This window comes from Lissotriton helveticus, chromosome 5_1 (assembly GCF_964261635.1).
Source record: "Lissotriton helveticus chromosome 5_1, aLisHel1.1, whole genome shotgun sequence".
Taxonomy (NCBI): Eukaryota; Metazoa; Chordata; class Amphibia; order Caudata; family Salamandridae; genus Lissotriton; species Lissotriton helveticus.
This window is the reverse complement of record NC_136065.1, coordinates 1,226,975,304-1,226,994,359: the sequence shown is the minus strand read 5'-3', so window position 1 is coordinate 1,226,994,359 and position 19,056 is coordinate 1,226,975,304. Positions and strand designations below refer to the sequence as shown.

At 46.6% G+C, this 19,056-nt stretch overlaps 1 protein-coding gene across 1 annotated transcript in view; it reads right to left on the bottom strand.

Annotated features, from left to right (window-relative positions):
* Positions 1-5,331: 5,331 nt before the first annotated feature.
* Positions 5,332-19,056, bottom strand: part of HTRA1 (HtrA serine peptidase 1) — a 325,350-nt gene continuing 311,625 nt past the window's right edge. The window contains exon 9 of the mRNA XM_078643951.1: positions 5,332-6,245. Within this exon, the coding sequence (XP_078500077.1) occupies positions 6,077-6,245 (169 nt within the window). The 3' untranslated portion in view covers positions 5,332-6,076. The remainder of the gene's footprint in view (positions 6,246-19,056) is intronic.

The following is a 19,056-nucleotide window of genomic DNA, read 5'->3' as shown; positions in this document are numbered from 1 at the left end:
TTCACCCAGTGTTAAATACAGAGTATAATTTTTGAAACCATTGACACACCAATACTAGTTTCTACATATGTACTCACTGATTCCTACGTCTACACACACATTCACTCATTCACCCATACAATCATTCATACATACAATCACTCATCTTTACAACACTATCATATGCACTCATACACCTATACAGACACTCACACTCTGCCACTCATCCATGGAGTTACTCACACACCTAGTCAGTCCTGTAAAGAATCAATCACACTTCCATTTTCTTGTCTATACAGTTAAACATAGAGCACCTTATATTTTCAAACATATACTAACACATACTTACCTTGTTATACAATCATTGATATAAGTACACATTGATCTGCACAGAGTCACACACCTCCCAGCCAGCCACACACACACTCAGTCTCCCATACAAATACTTGGACAATCAATCAATAACCCATATAGGTACTCATATAGCTATTGATCAACACATGCAACAGTTTACAGAACAACAGACATAATGATGCACAAATTAAGACAGTTTAGTCACTAACCCATGCACTCAGTGAGACACATTTAATCACTCACTCATACAGTCAGTCATGCACCTACTAAATCCTTCGTCCAGACACTTATACATCCACTCATTCTTCAATATGTAAGACATATTTAAACTTTACAGAAACATAAAATCACTGGATGTTGTTATCAGTGATGTCATCAGTGATGTCATTTGAGATGTCATCAGTGATGTCATCAGTGATGTCACTGACCATGTCATGAATGATGTAATATGTGACATCATCAGCAGTGGATTGCGGGTGCGCGATATATAGTTAGTGCAACTAACTATATATGGAATTTCAATGGTTTTGTGTGAGTAAAATAAGGTTTTTTAAATGCTAATTCCTAACTATATATGGTCTATAACCTATGGTTTTTTCAGTGAATTTTCAAGGTTTTGTAAATGCTAATTCCTAACTATATATGATCTATAACCTATGGTTTTTTCAGTGAATATATATATATATATATAAACGAAGAAACTAGCTCTCAAGTGAGGCGCCACACCCAACGTGATTTTAAGTCCATTTATTGGTCGGACTGCAGAAAACAAATCAATGCCTCTTATCTATATATATATGTATATATAGATATATATATATATATATATATATATATATATATATATATATATATGACAGCTCCAATTTCCCAAAATACCCAGCCGGGTTTGTAGAAACAACAGCACTCACACGGGCAACAGCAATCTTATAGCAGGGCGGTTTATTTACAAAAGGCAAACAAACGCGTTTCGGGACTAGAAATCCCTTCGTCAGTGTTATCATTTGGGCGCCAAACTTTTTTTCTTTTTAAACACTGTTCATGCCCGCTATTGACATAAACAAAGGACTGATGCATTGCGTCTATAGGGCGCGCCATCTTTGAACGCCTTACATCTTACACATTTCGTCTTTATGGCTACATACAAAGCAATATTTCTGTTGTGTGAAAAAAACGTCAATCAAGACATCAGTTTAATAACACTTAGACACATCTCGCCGTGTATCGGCATGTTTCAATTCATATTTAGGATCATTTCATTCCCACAATTGGCCTTATACCTGAGAAACAACGCATTACTAAGAATGCACAATTAAAGCAAAACATCGCTGTCTTTATAAATAACACTATATTAGACAAATCTTGCCGTGGATCGGCATTTGCAACCTAAAATCAGGTTGCATAATTCTCGGGTCACAGGCCATAGAATCAACACAACAGTATATATCATTAAGACGACAAAAAATTAATTGCACTATATACATTTTCAAATAACATTCCTGATACATATTCTGACACACTCCAAAAACATTACGGACCAATACCATCTAATAAGACACATTTCCCATGATATTTAGCCCAAGTGAGAGGCAAGTTCCTCCCCCATATTTAGTCCCTTCGGAGCCTTGGTCTCAAGGTCAATGATAAATCTAGACTCTAATCGTCTCAGGACCTGCAGCCGGTTACCACCTCTGGGATTCTCAGCTGCTTGATCTAAGCAGAAATATCTTAGTAGAGTCCTATCACTTTTATGCTTTATGGCAAAATGCCTTGCTACCGGGTAGCTAAAATCCTTATTGGCAATTGCCCGCATGTGTTCAAGTATCCGAAGTTTGACGGGATTGATGGTACTGCCCACATACCTTAATGAACACGGGCAGATCAGGCAGTAAACTGCGTGATCTGTGTGACAGGACATAAACTTAGTGATTTTTCTGACTTGACAACCAGGCACCTCATATGTCAACGTTCTTTTGCTTGCTGAGCAAGCTTTACATTTCCCGCACGGGAAAAACCCTTTGGCATCTTTTAAAGTTCCCAACTGTTTCCTTTCAGTTGGCAGATAGCTATGCACTATCTCATCTCGCAGTGACCTTGCCCTTCTAAAAGTGATAGCTGGCACAGCTGGAATGTCAGGGCCCACAATTGGATCCGATTTAAGTATGTGCCAATGTTTGGACAAGATTGATCTCAATCTGAAAGAGTTTGCAGCGTACGGTGTGATCATTCTGAACTGTACTTTTTCAGATTGAGTCAGTACCTTCTTTTCAAACAGTTGACTGCGAGGAATTTTTCTAACTTTCTTCAAGGTTTCATATAGCTTATTAGTGTTATAGCCTCTATTCTGAAACCTAGTTATACTGTCACTGGCTGCTTTTTCGAAATCTTCATTATGGGTACAATTGCGTTTTAGTCGTAGCAATTCCCCATAGGGGATGTTGGAGATTAATTTGCGGGAGTGACTGCTTGAAGCGTGTAAAACGCTATTTCCCGCAGTTGGCTTACGATAGAGTTGGGTGCTAATTTTTCCGTCCCTCACACTTACTTCTAAGTCGAGGTAATTGTGAGAAGTAAGTGTGAGGGACGGAAAAATTAGCACCCAACTCTATCGTAAGCCAACTGCGGGAAATAGCGTTTTACACGCTTCAAGCAGTCACTCCCGCAAATTAATCTCCAACATCCCCTATGGGGAATTGCTACGACTAAAACGCAATTGTACCCATAATGAAGATTTCGAAAAAGCAGCCAGTGACAGTATAACTAGGTTCCAGAATAGAGGCTATAACACTAATAAGCTATATGAAACCTTGAAGAAAGTTAGAAAAATTCCTCGCAGTCAACTGTTTGAAAAGAAGGTACTGACTCAATCTGAAAAAGTACAGTTCAGAATGATCACACCGTACGCTGCAAACTCTTTCAGATTGAGATCAATCTTGTCCAAACATTGGCACATACTTAAATCGGATCCAATTGTGGGCCCTGACATTCCAGCTGTGCCAGCTATCACTTTTAGAAGGGCAAGGTCACTGCGAGATGAGATAGTGCATAGCTATCTGCCAACTGAAAGGAAACAGTTGGGAACTTTAAAAGATGCCAAAGGGTTTTTCCCGTGCGGGAAATGTAAAGCTTGCTCAGCAAGCAAAAGAACGTTGACATATGAGGTGCCTGGTTGTCAAGTCAGAAAAATCACTAAGTTTATGTCCTGTCACACAGATCACGCAGTTTACTGCCTGATCTGCCCGTGTTCATTAAGGTATGTGGGCAGTACCATCAATCCCGTCAAACTTCGGATACTTGAACACATGCGGGCAATTGCCAATAAGGATTTTAGCTACCCGGTAGCAAGGCATTTTGCCATAAAGCATAAAAGTGATAGGACTCTACTAAGATATTTCTGCTTAGATCAAGCAGCTGAGAATCCCAGAGGTGGTAACCGGCTGCAGGTCCTGAGACGATTAGAGTCTAGATTTATCATTGACCTTGAGACCAAGGCTCCGAAGGGACTAAATATGGGGGAGGAACTTGCCTCTCACTTGGGCTAAATATCATGGGAAATGTGTCTTATTAGATGGTATTGGTCCGTAATGTTTTTGGAGTGTGTCAGAATATGTATCAGGAATGTTATTTGAAAATGTATATAGTGCAATTAATTTTTTGTCGTCTTAATGATATATACTGTTGTGTTGATTCTATGGCCTGTGACCCGAGAATTATGCAACCTGATTTTAGGTTGCAAATGCCGATCCACGGCAAGATTTGTCTAATATAGTGTTATTTATAAAGACAGCGATGTTTTGCTTTAATTGTGCATTCTTAGTAATGCGTTGTTTCTCAGGTATAAGGCCAATTGTGGGAATGAAATGATCCTAAATATGAATTGAAACATGCCGATACACGGCGAGATGTGTCTAAGTGTTATTACACTGATGTCTTGATTGACGTTTTTTTCACACAACAGAAATATTGCTTTGTATGTAGCCATAAAGACGAAATGTGTAAGATGTAAGGCGTTCAAAGATGGCGCGCCCTATAGACGCAATGCATCAGTCCTTTGTTTATGTCAATAGCGGGCATGAACAGTGTTTAAAAAGAAAAAAAGTTTGGCGCCCAAATGATAACACGGACGAAGGGATTTCTAGTCCCGAAACGCGTTTGTTTGCCTTTTGTAAATAAACCGCCCTGCTATAAGATTGCTGTTGCCCGTGTGAGTGCTGTTGTTTCTACAAACCCGGCTGGGTATTTTGGGAAATTGGAGCTGTCATATGGGACGCGAACACCATCGCGCTACGCGGCACCCGCCCTGAGAGTGACTCACGATATGGTGTGTTGGAGCTTATATATATATATATATATATATATATATATATATATATATATATATATATATATAGATAGATAGATAGATAGATAGATAGATAGATATAGATAGATATATATAAAACTGTGTGATGTATATATACATCACAGGTATGTAGACGTGGAGTCAAAAAATTGACAATTCAATACTACCCTATTTATAATTACCTTCATGTTTCGCTGTATTTTAGTAGTCGATAACCTGCCATGATACTTTTGCTGCGCAATATTTTTGTGCTTGGTATTCCTACACACAATTGCCTTTAAGTTATATTTCCATGGAGTGCTGGAAGATGCCTAACAGACTGCAAACTGGTCACTCTTTCCATGTGGCTGTAGAATAGGGAGCTCAGTGTGAGGACGGTTAGTCCAGCTCATTCAAGTGAAATGATGCCCAGTGGCAGGTGGTAATAAAGCGTGTCTGGACTCCAGATATCCTACACCTTGTAAATCAGTGATTTTGTAAGATTCTGAAAGAGTTGTTCACACATAGTTCAAAATGTGGTTATATGTACTCAGAGGAGAGACTGCCTGCATTACCCCAAGTAGCCTCCCCGCTTCTAGCATGCTCAGGTTACAACAGCGTAGAGATTCCTCCCCCTGCATCACCCCAGTCACTTCCAGCAAGAGGCAGAGTCTGTCTTTCATCTTCATAGCAAATTTTATTTTGTGTTACCAGTAACATTTGCTGACAATTCTGCGGAGTATGTGAGATAATCATATGAAAAGTGAGGCTAGTTTGGCATCCGGCAGAGATTGCAGAGCGTGGATGAAATCCAGTTGAGAAGCACAATTGTCTATCCACCAAGGCATGGGGTCTGCGTGCCCGCTCGCAGTCCTCCTTTGCGGCACCTATTTCTACCAATTTACAGCCCACCCTAAAGCCCGCACTACGGCCCTATGTCAGCCTCCCTAACTTGACCCATGTCTACCCACTCTTTCATATTCCCATGCCTGCTACTACCAGTCTTCCAACAGTGGACCCATGTGTGGCCACCCATGTTAATAATGCTTGGTAGACCACACCAACCCTTCTGCAATAGGCCACTTTACTACTCCCTTAAAGGGCCCCCTAATAAAACATTGAATCAAAGTATGCCCCATTGTAAAGTCCACTCAATATTACACCCATGCAAGTTCATACTGAACTCTTTCACTACAAGCATACATGTCCCTAGACTAAACTCCATTACTACACCAATGTATGCCCATACCTTACCCACCTCTGCTTCTTTTTTTCCATTCCCTAATTCAGTTCCATTGCCATTCCAGGCCCTGCCCCTGAGGAAGCCTTAATGCAGGTCAAGTTTGCTGTTGCCGGCACCAGCCCTGAGTAATATGAAGAGAGGAACCAGGTCCTTGAATGTGAGATAAAATCTGACACAACCTATGGGTTGATCTCCACTGGCACCACCGTCAGTGCCACATCCTCATTTCCTCGACGCACCACCATATTCAGGGTACCATCCTTCCTGATGGCATCTGTGACATCATTGGATGATACCACCGTCTTTCCGTTGATGCTGATGATTACATCGTTTTCCTTCAGACCAGCCCTAGAGGAGAGAAGAATGCAGAAGATATTAAAGGGGTAGTTTGTGGGTACAAAACCAATAGCATGACCATGATAGGAGAAAGCTTAAGAAAAACATGGTTTAAGGTGATATCATTGGAAACAAAGGAGCACAGTGTAAGGGTATAGAGATTGTGAAGTATTGTTTCAGTTTTAATCATATGCAGTATGTACCATGGTTCCCTTTAAACTGTGCGCCTGAGCGGGCGCGCACACCTAGGTTTCCCTCCGCGCAGACACCAACAATCAGCGCGCACTACAAAGGATTCCACGCATTCAGTAAAGACTTCAGTGGAGCCTCTGAAGTGTGGCTCATGGTGATGCTGCTGCGCTTCCAAATGCATTTCTAAAGACTTGTTTTTCATCTTTAGAAATGCTAATAGGGGACATTTAAATGCCTGCACCGCAGTCATTAAACAGCAGGAGAGAATTCCCAGAGCATTCTCTGCAACCTGAGTCCCGTTTGCAAAGTCCACGGACTTCTGGCTCCTCCACATAGCTGCCAAGGTTTCAGATTGCCATGTGTGACATCTTCGTAATTTTAGAGTAATTATGAGTGTATTTCAATGACTGAGTGACACTGAGAATTTCATTATAAATAAAATTGAGAATATTTTTTGCTGAAAGTATATGAGAAATCTTTCAAGCTTTTAAAGTGAAGTAAAAGGAGGTGTAAAATATCATTAGACTGCCGTTAATCAGGACAGCGGTGCCCTTAACCGAAATCGATTACATTCAGAAACTAAAACTAAAGATTTTTATCCACTATACCCAAAAATCTATATCGATCCAAAAATTTTGTATTGCTAAATCGCTCTCATGTAACAGATAGCGATAGCATTACATGCTGTATCAGATACGTTTTTTTTTGTCGCCCGACTGATCTGAAAATGATGCCTGCGTGTTCGTTTTCGTATGTGATTAATTTTACTGGTTTGGCATTAAGAAGTAGAGCGGTGTGAAAGCCCATGTATTTAAGATGCAACACCATACTTATTTTTTAGATCCAATAAAAAATATAGCATCCTACAACATTGAAAAGGAAACTAGTTAAATGTGCTTTGCTAGAGAACTCATAATAATACGTTGATTTTTATATAGCATTTTTCACTGCACTTTTGGTGCTTCTCACGTCTCTATATAACAGGTGTTATTGTTTCCTAAACTAATTCAGTTTATCGTGAGCAAAATCAATCAATGAAGACAAGAGCAACACATAAATATCAGAAAGATCACCCATTTGAGCAACAAGAAACTAAGTAAACTGCTGCAAAACGTAAGAAATATAAACAACTTCGCTTTATCAGACTCTAGCCAAAATTGCAGATAAAAGATAAGGCACACTGAAAGCTGCGTGACTCGCAGACTCACACACAGTGACATGAGCAGTAAGCACAGCTGCATTCGAAAGCTGAGAGTGGAAGACACGCATTTAGGTCACAACTAAGCAGGCAGCTGTACTTTATGGGAAGGCACTGTGATTGACATGATCCACACTTTACACGTAAACTGGGTGAGCAGTTCACCTATGTTTGCACTGTCCATTTCCATTAGAATAATTGCTTGAAATTCTTTGTATTTTAGGAAGATGCCCTAATAAATCGAAAGTAAACTGTGTCATTTAATTGGGCACCAAGATTAAACCAGACACAGCCTACGCTATTTTACAAGACGTTCTAATAAATATTTGATCCCTATGGGAAATGGTTTGCTGTGCTGTGATAGCTGATCTGGCCGGCCGTGCAGACTGAGGGTTTCGGGTTTAACTAAGTGAAGATTCCACCTTCATATGCGGCTTATGACTTTTTTCCCTCTGCATGTGAGGAGGAGAGACCTGGTGTTGTCAAGAAACGGGGCGGGGGGCTCCTTGATCAAGAAATAACACAGGCCACAAACAGCTTCAGATAACCACTCTCCCAGGGCTCCACAGAGAGACACCCAAGGCGCAGTGGAACACTGGCCATGAGGATATATCCATATAAAATAAACACTGACCTGACTGGGAACACGGACAATGTCAATTGGTGGCCCCGCTGGCCATAAGCAATGATTATGCTGAGTACCGTGGACTGACTGGTTCAGTCCTGCGGCAATGATTCTCTGCTCAGCCCTGATTACACACATGTATCCATGATGGCCCCGGTGGGGCCGGGTCCGGTAGCAGCTGCCGGATACCGCAGGTGTGCAAGCTACTAAAAGTAAGCCATTATTGTTTGCGGCAGTCAGCCATGGGGACGGTATCACGATTGCTCCATCAGCCAACTTTGATCTGCATGGCGGCCCACCCGCTCCCGCTTCAGGAAGCTGGAGCCAGGCCCGCCTAAAGTCACTTGCCAATCAAGACACTAGGTAGCAATTGGGCTCTGACCCGTCCGCCTCTGACGTCAGGGATATCGCGGCACTTTGGTGTATTTGTAACTTTGTAACATTGTAGCACACCACTCTGTAGAGCTGAACTAAGCTATAGCTCAGCCAAAGAGCACCCTTAGTTTGCCGGCAGCAGCGCCCACCGGGCGCCGCCACTGCAGCTTGTATGGTGCTTTATAATTATAGCAGCGCTCTCAGCTTTGCAGCTGAGGCGCAATAATGCTTGACTTTGCATTTCAGTGCGGTGATGTGGATCACCTCACTGAAATGCGTTAGTCTAACGCCTGATGCGTGGTACTTGACAGAGCTGCCTCAACCTTTTGTTTTCTCCTTCTGTGTCTGGCTGTGGTGTCACACATGCTTGTCTGAGGTCTTATCAGTCAGCATGGTGGTTGGTCTCAGTTCAGCAGCCTCTGCTATTTTTGTTGCCCATTCACCTCTGCAGTGAGTTGTTAAACGCTCTTCACCAGCGTGCTGCACCTTACATCAATGCCTTCGACCAGGCCACCTCCTGATTTCTCTAGTTCTTCTCTATTTTTTCTCTATTTTTTGCACTATGTGGGATCACTGGCTTCACATGTGCTTTTACTGTTTGTAAGATGCTTCCATTCAATACAACACCTTCAGTTGTTATTGTTAGTCAGTTACATATGCAGTGTCTCCTAAAATGCTCACCTACTGACCACACAGACCGACGGAGCTGACGGTTGCTTTCACTTTTTCTACAGATTTTACCGCAGGCTGGCCCTTATCAAGGAGGCTCTTGCAGCCTTTTTTGTACATGCTTACGCCTACTCAGAAGCCTCAAATACATATGCCCTGAAGAAGTTCATTGTTATGAACGAAACGCATTGGCTGAGAATTTCCTACATTTGGATTTTTGCAATAAAGGATTGCTTAAGACAACTTAACAAAGACTAGAAGACTTATTGAAAATAACTCTCTTTACTTATATGGATGGTGCACCACTCCACTTTTGGGTTTTGCCATTCACATTCGTGTCTCCCGCCTGAAACTGCTCAATATGTTAGTTTTTCATTCCACTTCTCAAAAATGCCAGGAGCTCTGCAGTTTGTGTCATTGACACTTAGGCAGCGATTACACACACAGCAGCAGGGCTAGGTCTAGGGTTTTTGGGGCCCCAGACAGATTAGGAACAAGTGGGTGCCCTTTTAATATCTTTTATTAGCGAAGCAGGGTATTGCCAACTGTATACACATGACAAAGTAAAAGATGAACAAATAGGGCAAACATTTTAGGCTTAGCAGAGAGTACACTCTAAGTGGCCACTGAAAATACTTGCACAGGCACTAAGTACTTAAAAGGTCATATGGCATTTAGGGGCATTTGAGGACTGATTTTGTAATATTATTTATCTGATAATAAAAACAAACGTCAAGTACTTCGGAACGTGCGCCAGAAAGCAAGGACTGGCAGTGGATTTCCCAAACAATAGGCCTTTGCCCACAAACCAGTTCACCAAGTTCTCCCACTCACCTCCATTAGAAACGTTGCAAATCAACATTTTTTAAACAATCATAACCTAAAGTATCTTTATTTGAAGCGATCAATCACTCAGCATTTTTAGTGTGCATCGCTGTCACCCCTAAGGATATCTGGAAGCTGGGATGCAAGGCCTCTGTCAAAAAGCCAAGTTTAGAGTTTGTTTCTGAACTCCACCAGGGAAGGTGTCCTGTGGGGAAGGAGGGGCGCTGGGCAGCGGGAGGAGGAAAACGGCAGGAAGAGGGCAAGAGACGAGCAAAAAAAAGCAAAACAGAGAGCAAGAAGTAAGGTCCTTGACATGCTCCCTGTTGGAGACAGACAGACCCTTGTGCATGCCTTGGTCACATCGAGACTCGATTATGCCAATCTCTTTTACCTGGGCATTACGGCCAGCAGTCTCAACCGTCTCCAGGTATTGCAGAATGCTACAGCCCGGCTGGTGCTAAGGCTCCCTAGGCGAACGTCCTCTAAAGCTGCTCTAAAGTCCCTTTACTGGCTGCCGATCCGTGAAAGGATTAAATTTAAAGCTCTTTGCATATGCCATCGCATCTTGGGAGGTAGAGCACCCGCCCCCCTAAACTGTCTCATCATCCCCTACAGGTCAGAGCGGATACTTAGATCCTCTGGCACTGGTCTGGCCGCTGTCCCCAAAATCCGTAGAGCTCGTATGGGGGGCAGATCGTTCAGACTCCTCGCAGCCAAGAACTGGAACCTGCTACCTACTGAACTACGCCTTGAACCCTCTGAGGCCAAATTCCGCAGAGCCCTCAAAACACATCTTTTTCGCCTAGCACTGCCTTAAACTCTCCACCCTCCCACATGCTCACTCTTAGCGCAGGGACACGCCGGAGAGCGTAACTAAGCGCTTTATAAAATTCCATAATAAATAAATAAATAAGCAGTAAAGGCAAACAGAGGGTGAGAAATGAGCAGAGAAGGCAGAAACAGAGGGCAAGAAGTGAACAGAAAAGGTAAAAAGAGGGCAAGAAACGATCAGAAAAGACAACAAGCATTTACAATGCAATGGTTTCGCCTTTGGAAAAGTTAGAGCTATTGGCATTGTAAATGACAAAATTTGTATTTATGTGTTGGTTTTGAAAACATAAATAAATGGCATTGTCATTTACATTGCCATTAGCTTAATCTCGGCAGTCACTCTGCACTCCCTAGCTCTCCCTAGTCACTCTGCACTCCCTAGTCACTCTGCACTCCCTAGTCACTCTGCACTCCCTAGTCACTCTGCACACTCCCTACTCTGCACACTCCCTACTCTGCACACTCCCTACTCTGCACACTCCCTACTCTGCACACTCCCTACTCTGCACACTCCCTACTCTGCACACTCCCTACTCTGCACACTCCCTACTCTGCACACTCCCTACTCCGCACACTCCCTACTCTGCACACTCCCTACTCTGCACACTCCCTACTCTGCACACTTCCTACTCTCCAGCCTTCCTACTCTCCAGCTATCTGTAAGTAGCTCTCCTGTGTGTTGCCCAGCCTACTCAATTTGAAGCTTTTGGTTGGGTGAATATGTGGAAACCAAAATAAAAACGTGTATTTGAGACAAAAATGTGTGTATTTTCAGAACTCATAAGCTGACAGCTGGAGTAAATGGTTGGCGTTCCAAAATATATTTAAAGCAGATGTTGGAGTGATAAATCGTGGGGCGATTGGGAGACATATTACTGACAGTTTTACGTTGATGATCAGGCATTGCAGCTATGCCGGTTATGTATTAGCTATGTAAAAGCGTTCCAAATTGACAATTTTTTTTTTTTTTTACAGTACTGCTGGTAACCCTCTTGATGCATGGAATGGATCACTGTTGGTAAGCCTGCATAACGTGGCCCCTAAAGTAATCATATATGATGGGGTCACTGTGACAAAGTTGTTAATAGCTCACGATGATTTTCATTTAATAAAAGTAGGTCTTGCTACAGAATAGGTTGGAGGCCCCTGGAGCAAGAGTTTTCTCTTTTTTGGAGCAAGATGTTCTCGCTCTGTAGAGGCTGAGAGGTGCAATGTATACATCTTGGCATGCAATAACAGCAGCAGAGTGTAGGTAGGCCCCGCCGGGGCGAAGATTCAAAGAAGGTGACGCCCTTTAAGTGACGGCGAGTTGATTGGCGAGTATAAGGTTAGGGTGAGGCCTGCACATAAGGACGGAATGAGTTCAGATGAACGGGCCATATAGGCAGCGGCGGAATTGGTTGACCAGGGTCTAAAACATGACAGCGGCGCAGGGGTCAACATTACTAGTACCGTGAGTTGAGGTTCAAGTCCCTGTAATAGACGGAGGTTAATAAGAAGACAAGGCCACCTCCAGTTCAGACTGTAAGCGACCTGCCCCACCCTTCCGAGGGGCATCACTGGTTCAACCAGAGACCGACAGCCAAAATGGAACCTTGCTTTAAAAAAAAAATCAAAAAATGGTATACGAATACGTACTTTTTAAACTAAGATACCTGCAGTCACTTTGGTAAGCTTTTTACCGAAAATAAAACCGTTGGGCGACACTTCCCCTTTACTGTGTCAAGTGCCCTGTCACTCCACCGAGGGAAGTCTGCTCACCAGGAAAGCCTCAACAAGTCGCTAGAATTCCGGATTTGCATAAAATGTAGAGACGCTGCCCAGGAATAACTAGCTGCACTCAACTTTGAAAGGGCCTGTATGCAGACGATCATATTCCTAAAATAAACACGAGCAGACAGTTGACTGCACGCATTGAACTAGGAAATCCTGGCCGTCTCATGGGGGGGGGGGGGTTACATTTATCGCATTTGATCAACTAGTAAAACGGGTTACACAGGAGTGGGCGTGCTCCAACTGGTGAAATGGCTCAGGGGGTTCGTCTAACTGCTGCATATCCATCAAGGGGCTAGCAGTAGAGATAATTACGAGGCCTTCACTTTACGGGTTCCAAACATAGTAAAACAGCACTTACCACTAACTAAGATGAATGTGTGTACTGCGGAGATGTGCCTCCACCACTAACCCGGGCACACCCAGGCCGCACCACGTGTCTCGAAACCGACCTCCTGCAACCCTTAAAGGGCTGGCAAGGCTCGGCGTCCGTTCTCCCCTACGTCAGGGCAAAGTGGAAGCCACCAGTGGAAAGGTCGAGGCCAGTACCCTCACCCCCCACTCGCCCGGCCCACCTCCCAATGTCTGCGGCGGTACAGCGGCCTACGAGGAGAGTGGACCTCCCAATGTCTGCGGCGGTACAGCGGCCTACGAGGAGAGTGGACCTCCCAATGTCTGCGGCGGTACAGCGGCCTACGAGGAGAGTGGTCCAAGATCTGGGTCATCTCTGGGCCCCAGCGGACCCCACAGACAACCCCTAGCTCTGTAACGAAATAGAGAATACAAGAGTCACCACGGTGAATACTGCGTGCGTTCTCTTACCGGGTTAAGGATCGGGTGTAGGCTCCCGCGCACCCCGCTCTCTGGGGGTGAGGCCCGCTCTGTTGTTATGCTTCCGGAATGTGCTGAGTTGTGAGCGGCGGGTTAATTTCCTGGAATTACTCACTCCCTCAGAGAGATTCCTTCCATTCGAGGACACAGGGGGCGGGGGAGGGTGCGGGAGGGGGCGGGAGAGGACACAAACGGCGGGAGGGGGCGGGAGATCCATTCGAGGACACAGGGGGCGGGGGAGGGTGCGGGAGGGGGCGGGAGAGGACACAAACGGCGGGAGGGGGGCGGGACCTGAAATTACTCACTCCCTCAGAGAGATTCCTTCCATTCGAGGACACAGGGGGCGGGGGAGGGTGCGGGAGGGGGCGGGAGAGGACACAAACGGCGGGAGGGGGCGGGAGATCCATTCGAGGACACAGGGGGCGGGGGAGGGTGCGGGAGGGGGCGGGAGAGGACACAAACGGCGGGAGGGGGGCGGGAGAGGACACGGACGGCGGGAGGGGGCGGGAGAGGACACGGACGGCATTCACTTTCAGTGAAAGGGGAGGGAACGGAAAAAACGTAACTCCGCCCTGGGAAAAAATCTCCGGAACGCCCCCGAATCTGGTCCAGCCTTGATGGACAGATCCGGCACTCAATGGCTAGCCTCCATTTATGGAGCTAACCAATGAGAGCCGTGGGACGTTCCAGGAGTCCTTATTGACGACATAGGATTTCACCTGCGCTGAAGAGCTGCGCAGAGCGCAGCCTTCGGCAGGCGAAACCCAAAAAGAGGGTAAGAAACAAGCAGAGAAGGCACAAACGGAGGTCAAGAATTGAGCAGAAAGGCAAAAAGAGAGCAAGAAATGAGCAGAGAAGGCACAAACCGAGGGCAAGAAACGATCAGAAAAGACAAAAAGAGGGTAAGAAACAAGCAGAGAAGGCACAAACAGAAGTGAATAGTTGAGCAGAAAAGGCAAAAATAGGGCAAGAAATGAGCAGGGAAGACACAAACCGAGGGCAAGTAACGAGCAGAAAAGGCAAAAAGAGGGCAAGATACGAGCAGTGAAGTCAGAAACAGAGGGCAAGAAATGGGCAGAAAAGGCAAAAAGAGGGTAAGAAATGGGCGGAGAAGGCACAAACAGAGGGCAAGAAATGAGCTGCTTTGTTTAACTTTATTATTGCACACAAATGTCTGCCATTTTAGCCGATAGCATGTTATATTTTTTCTACTTTTATTCTTTCAATTTATCTTGCAAATGTGGCTCAATTTGTGTATGTGCTATATTGTGGTTGTGTAAGTTGGTGAATGAAAGAATGAATAAGGGCCATATGTATCATTCCAAATTGCAATCGCATTTGGGTTCAGTGGTATGTATGAAAGGAAAACTGCCTTGCAAAATAAGGAATCTCAAAATGTGCAATTCCCTATTTTTCAATTGCATTTGAGGAATCACAAATTGCGATTCCTTGAATGCAATGTAAGAAGCACAGAAAAGTGCAATTTGGCCTTAAGGAATCGCAAATTACCACCAACTTCAAGTTGGTGGTAATTTGCGATTTCTCTGAAAAATACACTTTTTTGCATTTTTCAAAGTGCCATGTGGCACACATACATGCCCCTAGGGCATGTATGTGTGCCACATGTGCACACATGCACATTTCAGGGGTGCAATAGGGTGTCCTTTTGACACCCTGGCACCCTTGAAATTGCATTCTCAATTTGCGATTCTCTAATTGAGAATTGCAAATTGAGAATGTCTTCCCAGGAATGAATGGGGAAGGATTCCTTAATTGTGAATCGCAATTTAGGAATATGTAGGATTCGCAAAATTATTTGCAAATCCTACATACATAGTGTTGTGCGATTCTCAAATAGCGATTCACAAAAAATCGCTATTTGAGAATCGCAAAAGAAGATTTTCATACATATGGCCCTAAGCAATTTATGGATGCACAAGTGCAAGGATGATTGACAGGGTGCATGTGTGATGACTTATTCAGTGCTTAAACCAATTAGTGACCAAGAAGTCACTTTAAATTAAAAGCAAGGCCTATTAATAGTGCCAATGCTTGTTATTTACCTATAAGTGGTAGCGGATCGACTTGCCTTGTTGCACATCTCATCACTCAGTTGCGCACAAAGGCAATAAAAGAGTTCACATCAACATTCTATTGCCACACATAAGAAAGAAAAATTAGAGGGAACATTTGTATTAATGGGTTACTGTTAGTGAGAAATACCGGAGTGCACTGTAAGCACCCGGGCAGGTGTGTAATGTGAGTAATATGAAAAGATAGTGTTTGGGCGTGGCTTGAGCGCCGATGGTGGAGGTCGCCTAGCGTCTCGGCTCCGCGATCGAGCCTTCATTAATCCTGCTCCCGGGGGCTCCCTGGGAAACCCGAACCCTACAAAGAAATCCCCTGTGACCCGGACACCTCTCAACGCGGTTGGAGGTCCGTGGCGGTCTCTGGGACGGGGAAAGGACGGAGCGAGAGGACTGCGCGGCGGAGGCCAAGATGGCGCCCGCTTCACTTTGACTGCCTCGGAGACGGCCGGGGACCCGACGGCGACAGACGCCCCGACACCCCCAGCGGGACAGGCGATCCTTCCCCCACTGGGGAGACACCATACATCCTGCCCCCTGATGACCCCTAGGGGGGGGATAAAGACGCCCGGCGGCCGGACGGGGAGAACCCCGGTCCGCTGCCGCGAGACGTTGGTGAGGAGCTGCGTGGGGGAGGGGCGGATCGGCCTGTTCGTCACCGTGCGGGGGCTGCCGTGGAGGCCCGAGGCACTGAACCTGGCTCCCAGCTTACGGGAGAGCGGACCGCTCTGGAGGCGCTGAGGGGAAACTGGGGAGCGCCCTCGCCACCCCCCTGAAGCAAGGACGCAATGAATGGCGCCATGGCGCTTCGCTGAGGAACGACCCCTGAGGGGACAGGGGACGCCCGGTGACCGGCCGTGGAAGGCCCCGGTCCGCTGCCACAAGTTGGTGCTGAGGTGCTACGAGGGGAGGAGGAGAAGCGGCTCGTTCCTTGCCGCACAGAGGTTGCCGAGGCGGCCCGCCGCTCTCGCTCTGGCCCCTGATTTGACGGAGGGGGGACCGCTCTGGGGTCACCATTGAGCTCTGTGAAACGGCCCCATCACCCCAAAGCTGCAAGGGACACACTGCGTGGTGCCGAGGTACTCCACTGGGAAGCTGAATAACGAGGTGGAGGCCGGGGGCGCTCTGGGGGCACGCTGCTCCCCGGGCTTTCTGCGCGCCTGTCCGAGGCCTCCCCTGCCCCTGACGCTGGGGCTGGGAGCATACGTCTGTTCAACACTTTGACGAAGTGGGGTGCATTTGAACCGCCGACGTTGCGCTCTGCCCTTTGGTCCCGGACTGGCCTACCGGCGGACACTCATCTTGACCGCCATCTGGGGACCTGCTCTTCTCGGGAGACTGCTGGTGGCCAGGGGGGAACGGACTGCTGAGCGACGCCGTATCTGGCGGCTGCGCCGCATCGACGACGACCCCCGGCTTGATCGTCCCCCGCTCCTGTTACGACCCTCCCGTAGACCCTGCGAACCATGGGTAAACCGAGGGGGCCTAAGGGAGGCGCCCAGACCGCCTCTGACGTGGATCCGCCTGACAACGAAGAGCGCCTCCACCTAGAAGGACCAGGGAATCCACATATTCAGGAGCAACTTGACAAAATCCTGTTGGCGATCACTGAGACTAGATCGGCCCTCCGAGAAGACATTGCTCAAGTTGCGACTGGCTTGGGATTGCTTCGAGCTGATCACAGGAGGCTCTCGGACAGGGTGAAGGAGGTGGAGGGTTCGGTGCGACACCTGGAACCGGCGCAAAAAGCTTTGGACGCCACGGTGAAGGACGCTCTGTCCCGAATAGAAGCCCTAGAGAAACGTGCGGAAGATGCAGAAGGGCGCAACAGGAGAAATAACATTCGGATAGTGGGCCTTCCGGAAAAAATTGAAGGTGGGGATATGGTGGCGTTTCTGGAAGATTGGCTACGGACGACGGTGGCGCCGGAGGGGCTGTCCCCCTTCTATACATTGCAACGTGCGCACAGAGTTTCCGGCCAAACCGCCGTTGCAGGGCCGACCCCCCCGTCCGGTGGTGGCGCGGTTGCTCCATTTCCACGACAGAGACTTCCTACTGCAGGCCGCCAGGCAGAAGGGACCTTATCAGGTGGACAACAGCCGTGTGAACATTTTCCCGGACTATACTTACGAGACGCAGAGACGTCGGTCCTCCTTTCTAGCCGTCAAACGAGAACTACGTGCTGAGGGTATCCAGTACTCCCTACTCTTTCCGGCACGACTCCGCATCATCATAGACGATTCCACCAAGTTCTTTGACACCCCGGACGATGCGTGTGGTTGGCTTGAATTATACAGGGCTGGCAAGGATGGTTTTGGAACCTCTTCCCAGTCCACGATGGAGGATATTCTACAGCGGAAACCTAAGAGGTTCAGACATCGCAGAGGCAGGACTGCTCGTCCCTCTACGGTAGAGACTGAGGCGGAGCGGCGTGGTGCGCTGGAGATGGTCTCTTCCATTTCTGGCCCTCAGGGAGAACATGGAACTGCACAATCGGAACCTGGAGATAGTGGGGGCCACTCGAACACGGAGGGTTCTGAAACAGATAGCGTGAAGCTCCCGGTGGTCACCCCAGAGACAGCAGAAGATCTACTTGATGAACAATGAAACTTTCGGGTGAGCCAGTTCTGGTCGGGGGGCAGAGGGGTGGGCAAATGCATGGGGGAGATGGGACTCATCAGGGGAACTGTTAATTCACTGACTGCGTGGAGGGTTGCAGGGATTCCATATATAGACCCTGATGTTATAGGGCTCGATCGCACTGCAGCTTGCAGTGGGGGGACCCCACATCGACGCTCGGCCCCCATATTGCCCTTAAGGCACACCTACGGTGGCTACCGTCAGGTTAGTAGGAGGGGGTTTTTTGGAGGGTACAGTTTGGATGGGGACTAGATGGTACTATTTGGAACCTGTTCTGGGGGGGTTGAGAGGGGATTCATGTTTGCAAGTTGATTTATTGTTGTTGAGGGGGGGACTCGTCGTCGGTACGGATTTCACTGGATGCTTGCCTATGCCTGTAGTGTGTTCGGAGAGACAGGAAGACGCGACATGGGACAATGGCTGATCTCTCAATTCTGAAATGTATCACCTGGAATGTGCGGGCCTGCACACCATGTCCAGACGACATAAAGTCCACGCTTATCTAGTGCGCAGAGGTATACAGATTGCACTACTGCAGGAAACACACCTCACCAAATCTGAGGGACTAGCGCTGCAGCGTAGATGGCGAGGGCAAGTATACAACACCACGTACTCAGCTTATGCAAGAGGCGCGCTAATATGGATAAAAGCGGGGGTACCCTTACAGGTAGATAGTCACACTGTGGATCCAGAGGGTATGTACGTCGCAATAGCAGGGAGACTAGGGGGAAGAGATGTAAACATTTGCTGCATTTACGCGCCTAACACGGACCAGCT